The sequence below is a fragment of the Nicotiana tabacum genome, chromosome 23, assembly GCF_000715075.1.
Source record: "Nicotiana tabacum cultivar K326 chromosome 23, ASM71507v2, whole genome shotgun sequence".
Lineage (NCBI taxonomy): Eukaryota > Viridiplantae > Streptophyta > Magnoliopsida > Solanales > Solanaceae > Nicotiana > Nicotiana tabacum.
Window position 1 is genome coordinate 128,588,985 of NC_134102.1, and position 8,779 is coordinate 128,597,763.

The 8,779-nt window shown below is 36.1% G+C and overlaps 2 protein-coding genes across 2 annotated transcripts; both read left to right on the forward strand.

The window, feature by feature from the left end:
* Positions 1–788: 788 nt before the first annotated feature.
* On the forward strand, positions 789–2,272 carry LOC107818619 (expansin-A7-like). The gene is made up of 3 exons (XM_016644662.2): positions 789–999; positions 1,122–1,431; positions 1,687–2,272. Exons 1-3 carry the CDS (start codon positions 828–830, stop codon positions 1,997–1,999), a joined length of 795 nt encoding a protein of 264 aa, XP_016500148.1. The 5' UTR covers positions 789–827; the 3' UTR covers positions 2,000–2,272.
* Positions 2,273–3,678: 1,406 nt separating this feature from the next.
* On the forward strand, positions 3,679–5,000 carry LOC107818618 (uncharacterized). Its single transcript, XM_016644661.2, has one exon. The coding sequence runs from the start codon at positions 3,881–3,883 to the stop codon at positions 4,859–4,861; it is 981 nt and encodes a 326-aa protein (XP_016500147.1). The 5' UTR covers positions 3,679–3,880; the 3' UTR covers positions 4,862–5,000.
* Positions 5,001–8,779: the final 3,779 nt, after the last annotated feature.

An 8,779-nucleotide genomic window follows, 5' to 3' on the forward strand; every position in this document is an offset into this window, starting at 1 on the left:
GGACAGGAGATCATGAATGTTTTAATTCAGATTATCGAATTTCTTGAATAGAGTTGATCCTTACTTCAGCTTCCCTTTTTTGAATGCCTCATATTAGTCTAAAAGATTTTTCACATTCAACGGCGTATCCAGCCATGAGTTTGCTGGCAGAAGATAGTGTTTCGGAGTCAAATCATATATGCATGTTTGCGAAAAACAAGTGTGTAGTGTAGATAATATTTAATTATATATTTCAAAATTCATCTAAATTTTGAATATGCCACTAATGACAGTAGATACTCTAGTCTTAGCAAAGCAAAAAGATCAATTATTTGCACTGACCTTTGAAATAGTACATATTTTGCCTCCCCATCGTCTACTTGCCACGTGTCCATGCATACCAAAGTTTCTCCTCTTATTATTCTTTTATTTAATTAATCAAGATTTCTTGAAGTTGTTTGTCGGATGGCCAATGCAACTAATCATATCAAAAGTTAAAGAATTTAGAATCAAATTTTAAGTTCAATGTTGGCTTACATTCTTAGAACATTTATATTGTTAAGAAAAAAGGAATCGAAAACAGTACGGTACCATAAAACCTGCTCGCACGTTGCCAATAACAAATGTAACAGACCTTGTAGTTTGGTTACGTGGTACAAAGATAAATAAATTCTATAACAAAACATTTGACTTTATAACCTAACATGTTCGTGGGGGCACGAAGGCTACATTTTCTTGTCCCTTAGACACAAACTATAAAAGGCCTAAGTTACAAGTAGGGGTGTTCATGGTTCGGTTTGAGTGTAACATTCTATTTCTTAAGAAGAGCTAAAAGGAAACAAGCAACAATGGCATCTCTCAACTGCAGATGGATATTGAGTTTCTTCCTCATTGCGACAATGACACTTTTTCACCAAGCAATAGCCGACGGTTACTATTCCACCCCTAAGTTTAAAGCCATGCCTTGGAAGCTTGCTTATGCCACGTTCTATGGGGACGAGACTGCTTCCGAGACAATGGGTGCGTTACACTATAGTCAATCAACTATCCCTCGATACCAAACTAATTCAGACTGTTCTTGAATTCTAGCTTATTGTGACACTGTCTTATTTTTTGATTACTAATTTTGTTCGTTATTGCAGGTGGAGCTTGTGGATATGGGAACTTGTTCAATTCTGGTTATGGAACAGCAACTGCAGCATTGAGCACAGTGCTATTTAGCAATGGATATTCATGTGGGCAATGCTTCCAAATACAGTGTGTGAAGTCTAAATTTTGCTACAAAGGATTTACCACAGTTACAGCCACAAATCTCTGCCCGCCCAATTGGGCCCAAGACTCCAACCATGGTGGTTGGTGCAACCCGCCACGTCAGCACTTTGACATGGCTAAACCTGCTTTCATGAAAATTGCTCAATGGAAAGCTGGCATTGTCCCCGTCATGTACCGTAGGTATGTCTATTATAGCACGTAAAGTTACACTGATAATATAATTTTTTTTCTTTCTAAATTAAGAGTTAACAATCAATTTAAGGACGAGTAAGTTGCTCTAGTAACAGAACACCTCCATCGTCAACTAGTAGGTTGAAGGTTCGAGCCATATAACTTTAAGAAATTATTTTATATTTGAACTTTGTCCATCCAATTTAAGCTAATCTTGTATCATTTCTTGCATCTCTAATATGGTGTTACTTCTATGTGGTGCAGGGTACCTTGCATTAAGAAAGGCGGGATTCGGTTCGCATTCCAAGGAAACGGTTACTGGTTATTGGTATACGTGATGAACGTCGCCGGAGGGGGTGATGTGGCAAGCATGTGGGTGAAGGGAAGCAAAACAGGGTGGATGAAGATGAGCCATAATTGGGGAGCATCATACCAAGCATTTGCAACACTTGCAGGACAATCTCTTTCTTTCAAACTCACTTCCTACACAAATCATGAAACTATTATAGCTTCTAATGTTGCACCTTCTAATTGGCATGTAGGCATGACTTATCAAGCAAAAGTCAACTTCCATTAGTCATGTAATGACTTAAATATTGGCTAATGCGGATTAGTCGGGCTAGTAAATTTTGGATACCTAATGGCTTAAAATTTTCCTTCTAAGCCTTCTGGCCATCTTCGCTACCCTTTTTCCCCTTTTTACTATCTAGGCGCCCTTGAAGGAGTGGTGCTACGATCTTCTTCCTACAAAAGTCTTGCTGTAGATATATTTGCCAGCAGTCTTTTAAGTTTTATTTTGCAATCTTGTACCTAGTCTTTCAATGCTGAAAGGAATGTACGTCTCTTGTAATGCTGAAATAAAACAATAATATGACCATTGCTACTATAGTTTCTTTTTCGAGTTTTGTAAGGCTAAAATATATTATGCTTCCATGCCGTAGACAATTAGTGAAAATAAAGACACCCATTGGCTAACGATACAAAATCATAGGAAAGCAAATTATAGCAATAATTGAAGAATATTCTATTCTGTCTATCCAAAAAATATAAGTAGGGAGAAAGGAATATGATCATATATGGGGTTCCAATCTTCTCAAGAAGTCAGTAGGAACTTATCAAGGAAAGTTATTAAATACTTTAGACTGACATGTATGAGAATTGAGAAACAAAATCAAGCTTAATTATCTAATTACCCGCGCTTAGAAAGATTGTCTTCTTATACACTGAATTTATTCATTATAAAAGTAAAATATCATTTAAAATACTTGAGGATCTAATCATCTAATTTGTAGCATAAGAATTTACATACAAAATTACTTTCTCGTAACACAATTTATTATTATACCTTAAACTTGAACTACTGGAGATATCAACATGCACCACATTCTTAAAATAAAAACTCATAACATGAGATGAAATACCAGAACCTAAATAACTAAGTCAAGAGCTCCGTGACTGATTCAAGACAGATCGTCAAACAATGGCTGACTTGATTTTTTTTTTTTAGAAGAATAGAAGTATTCAATCTATTGAATGGCTCCTTTCAATCAAGAAATTATACATTGGAGTGGGAGACATGTAACAAAACCAAAAGATAGAATATTTTAAGGCCATGAGGTAACACAAAGAGACTTTACCTAGTTGCCTTCATCTCACTCATTAAGCACGCCTCTTCTTTTGGGGTTTCCCTTTTTTGACATGAATTGCCATCATCATATCCACACCCCCAAAATCATTCCTCCAGCCTTTTGTCACCTGACTCCACGCCCCACCCCCAACCACACACCCCTCCTCTCTATTCTTACATTATATAAAACCTCCTCTATATTCTTACATTATATTTCAACCCCACAAAAGATTTTGAAAAGTTGCATTACTTTCAAATTTAGATGTTAGAGTAACAGCTCATACTCTCATACTCCCTCAAAAGTTTGAAAGAAAGAAAAGAAAACTAAAGTTAGTCAAAACTTCAGCACAAAGTATAGTTAGAGAAATATTTCCTACGTTTCAATTTATGTGAGCATATTTTATCGGGCACGGAGTTTAAAAAAAAAGAATTTTGAACTTGTGACGTGAAATGAGGCACATATATTTTGTGCGACTATAAGTCATTGCATAAAGATAAATTATTTTTAAATACGAAAAAAACTCATTCTTTTTGATACGGACAAAAAAAAATGTTCACATGATCAGACACGGAGAGAATAGAAACTTTATTTCAAGATTACGCCCCTAGTCTAGCCTAAGAACGGGGAGAAGTGGAAAAAGGAAAAGAAAAGAAAAAGAAAGAAACACACTACTATAGACTTATATTGCCTGAAAAACACATATTATGACAGAAACATCACATAGTACTTTCTCTTTTCCCCATCTTTCTCTCTGGCCCTAAGAAAGCCCATAATCTCCATCCTATTTTCCATTGTCAAGTGCCAAAAAAAGCCTCCTTATTTTCCCTTTGATGATCAATGCTAGAAAAAACACAAGAATCTACACTCTTCAGATGGGCTCACTTCTTTATCTATATTTGATATTACTTCCATTGGCATTCACCGCGACCCTTTCAAGTCAAGAACAAGGCATAAAATCAGCCCGACTTCTTGATCTAGTCCTCAGAGACTACACGTTTCGATCTTACAACAAAAACAACTTCAGAACAGCAAAATTGTATGCGATACATTTACCAGCCAACCTCTCAGGGATCAGAGTCGATTCAGTTAGATATCGATGTGGCAGTTTAACAAGATATGGTGCCAAAATCAAAGAATTCAAATTACCTATTGGGGTAAGTATCCAACATTGTGTTGAAAGAGTTCTCATACTTAGACAAAATCTTGGATCCAATTGGTCTTCTATATACTATGACAATTATGAATTATCAGGTTATCAACTTATTTCACCTGTTTTAGGCCTATTAGCATACAATGCTGGTGATGATATGGTAACTTCTACAACCCCTTTTGAGCTTATAATTCAATCTGATAAAATTCCAATCACAATTGATTTTAGCAATACAACAAGACTAGTAAATGATACTAGTACATCTGGGATAATACCATTATGTGCTAGCTTTGAGCGCGACGGAAAGGTGACACTAACAAAACAAGTGTCACAAAATGTTTGTGCTGCTAAAAAACAAGGACATTTTGGTTTAGTAATTGAGTCACCTCTAATGCCATTGAAAAATAAAAGGGCAAGTAATTGGAAATTAGCTATTGGGAGCGCGATTGGAGCTGCGTTGGGCGCGTTCCTTTTAGGTTTGCTACTGATTGCAATATTTGTGAAGGTGAAGAAGAAAGCAAGAATGGAGGAATTGGTTAGAAGAGCATATGAAGAAGAAGCTTTACAAGTTTCTATGGTTGGACATGTGAGAGCTCCAACTGCAGCTGGTACTAGGACTGTTCCAACTATTGAACATGACTATAATCCTCATAATTCTTGAATTAAATTTTAGATATTTTCTTGTTTTGTGGATCATTCTTTTTGTAAGCTGAACATCTTTTTGAAGTTTTCTGTACTGATACAATTGTGCTTAGGCCAGGAAGATATAGATTAAATGCTGACCATTAATTTTTTCTCTCTGTTCTGATAAATGGGACTTCTTTCCTTTTCTTATTCTTTTCCTTATGTTTTAGTAATTTTTTCACATTAGAGATTCAGAAAACTACCCCTGGTATGTGCCGCTTTCTTAATCAAAAGATAGGAGAGCACCTTTTCTCCCGAACATACATTGTTATTTTACCGAGTTCCTTCAACATTATTCTCTTGAGCTTCATAGTATACTCTACTTGTTCACCTGTATTGATTTGGGATACGATCAGTTTACCGGAAGGATTGCCCTTGACAACAGGTTATCTCGCACATAGCAATAGCTTAATGCACGAGGCTGCCTTTTTTAGATGTTGTTGTAAGTCGGGTAAAGAACTTATCACTGTCAGTACATAAGCTTACTCGTATAAAATGCAAAGTGAAAAGGGATTTTCAGTGTGGGGTTTTGACTTTAGACTGTGGGATTAACAAAATGATGAACCATAATAATGAAAAATGAAAAAGCAAGCAGTAGAAATAATAAAAGTTTAAAGGCGTGTTGTTTTGAGTCGACAAACTTTAGAAAGAAGGCATGTCCCAATTTCCTCATGAAATGCTAAAGCAACTTTTAAAAAAAGAAAAAAAAGAAGAAAAATAGAAAGAAAGAAGAAATGCTAAAGCAATCATGAAACAGTGTGATCAACAGATAAAAGTACATGAACATGATGACCATAGATCAGTCAGTTGGAGTTAAGAGTCAATATAATACGAATTTTGGATAATACAAGGATGTGACTAATACTTCCTCTGTTTCAAATTATCTGTCGTGATTTTTAAAAATAGTTGTCACACATTATTTATCATGTTAGAAGTTCAAGACAAAATAAATTATATTTTTCCATTTTACCTTTAATTGTAATTGCTCTCGAAAGAGGGGAGCCTTGGCATAACTGATCGGAGCCGTGAAAACAACCTCTTGTAGAAATGCAGGGTAAGGTTGCATACAATAAACCCTTGTGGTCCGGCCCTTCTCAGATCCTTCGGTTCCAAATTATATGATGGTGTTTGACTGAACACAAAAATTTATGAAAGAAAAATACTTTTGAAATTTGTGGTCTAAAATAAGCCAGAAATATTTGTGCAGTTATAAATTATCTCATTAAAGGCCACTTTTCATGTAAAGATAAATCTGAACGAAAACACTGTTCAAAATTCAGAAAATATTCCAGCATAATATACTGGAGTTCGAATTTTTTAGAGAAATTTTCAGAAACCACTATTGTTTAGTGGCTATTAACTTCTTATAGCTACCATATACAAAATTACTTCCTATAGCTACTATTCAGTTATTACGGTAGTGTATTCGATGTATTCGCAGCGCCTAAAAATCAGGGTAGTCCAGCTGTACGCGCATGTCCAGCTGTACGGCGCTGTATTCACATGTATTCGCGTCATATTTTCATGAATACAGTAACGACAATCAACGTAAAAATAGGTCTCTCCAGCTGTTTAAAAACGAAAAGGGGATCAATTAACGTGATACACTCCTAATATAACTCAACAAACACCATTATAACACGCAACATTATCAATCCAATTAATGAGAAGATTTTTCAGATGACAAACACCAAAAAATAGAGCCGTCTTCAGAGTTTTACTTCTTTTTTTTTCCTGGTATCGTTCGAGATTTTTTTTCCACTGATATTGTTCGAGGTTCTGCTAGGAAGTGATACAAGTATCTATAGAAATAGTTTGAAATTTGATTTTCTAGATGGCAAGTTTAACCGTGCTAATTCGTCATTATGGCAAGTGGAATATTAAAAATTGTTATGTCGATTATTCGATTGATGGGATACTGATAAAGGAGTATGCGTCATACAATGATTTGGTTGCTTCAATTTCGAAGCAACTTGGCATAGATTTGAGCTCAAAGTCAATTAAAATTGAATACAAAGTGGAAGAAAATTGCACACCTATGGAAATACACAACTACAAGGGCTACATGGTGTATGTAGAGTTGAAAAAGGAGAACAGAGAATTCGGAATGTATTCATTGTGTATAACTACAATGGATAAAAAATTAATCTGGTCTTAATAGTTATTCATAATTAATTACAGAATCGTCAATTAACTTCATGTTAACAAAAATCTCATTTCACACCTTCACAATACTGATAACGAGATGCGATGCATGAAGACCTCATAATAATTTACCCGAATTAATGAATTACCTTTAACGCCACATGGGCGAGTACCTACCTCGTAGGTTACAACTTAATATTACAACACAATTTGGCAAGTATGCACAGAGAATTTCATACAAATATTTTTTTTTAATAAGCCTAGCAGGCATGACTCCCTATTAGTACTATCGTACAAATTTAATTTCACAAGGGAGAATTTAAGTACAAGAATTATTTTATCACAAGGATCTCGTCCTTACATAACTTCTACCGCAGCTCATAGCCCGGTTTAAATATATCAATTTATTTTTAAAAAAATACGAGGAACCTCGGCCTCAGTTCTGAATCACAAGTAATATGCACATCTTGTCAATCAAACCTTTCCATTTTCTCCTTTTAAATAACTTTTGTTAAATAAAATCATAACACATAATGAACCCCACACTGGTAGGGCATATAATTCACAATTTATAAATAATTATCCGGAAATACATCAAAACATACCGAAATAAGTACTAGAAAGGCACCTTTAGCCTCACAGATCTTATTAGAGTCCATCATGGAATGATAGGTGTAGTTATCTCCATAAAACCTCCCCACAGAAGTAGACACATAAGTAGATTATAGAATTACGAAGCTCACTCATAAGTGGAGCACAATAGGAGGACTCGTCTTGATACTCAGAACCGAATCAAGTTAAGGAAATTATTCCTTTATTTTAAATCGAGGTCGTACCTATAACGACACCTTCTGATGTAACGACCTCCACCATACCATAAAACAAATATAACAACGGTTGGGTCTCCACCTCTAGGACGCCTTCTACCCACCTGTCCTCTACCCTTAACTGATCGTGTGGGTGGTGTAGTAACTGCAATGGGGCACGTAGCCTGAGTGCATTGATGAAATATATCTCTCCCAAGTTTGGGATAATTTTTTTCTCATGATGCCTAGTATCGCCATATGTATAACAACCCCTTTGCGGGTTTGGCTGCTCATATTGAGTCTGTGCCAGATAACTGGAATAACCATTGTAGGAAACTCATGCCAGTGGTGCATTAAAAGAACTTACTAGAGCACCTCGATTAATCTGATATGCGAACTGGGCTGGCCGACTACCCGAGCCCCTGCCATAATGATTTATACTCGCAGAGTAGAATCCACCGAATCCCTCAAAACCTCGAGACGTCTTGGTCTCCTTAGTTTCCTTTTTCCTCACCCCGAACACGTTCTAATATCTTGGTAATTTCTACCACTAGTGGAAATTAAGTATTAGCCTGTAGCTCCCGCGTCATACAAAATTTTACGATCATAATTAAGTCCTTTAATGAGTCTGTGGACTCGCTCTCTGGTTGTAGGAAGCAAAGTAGGAATATGACGGGCTAACTTATTGAACCGATGGCATATTATGACACCGTCATTGTGACCTGACGCAATCGTTCAAACCCTATGTGTCATGCATTATGGAGAGTCCGGGAAACAAACTCTTTCAAAAGTATTTTTGAGAACCGAGCCAAGTGGGCGGTGTTGTATTGACTGGTCTGCCCTCTTCATAGGCTTGCCAGGACACCTGTGGAGAATTATCTCTCCCAAGGCCAATTTTTTCTTTTGTTATGCTGTCTCAACACTGTTGAGCTGGCCCATTTCTT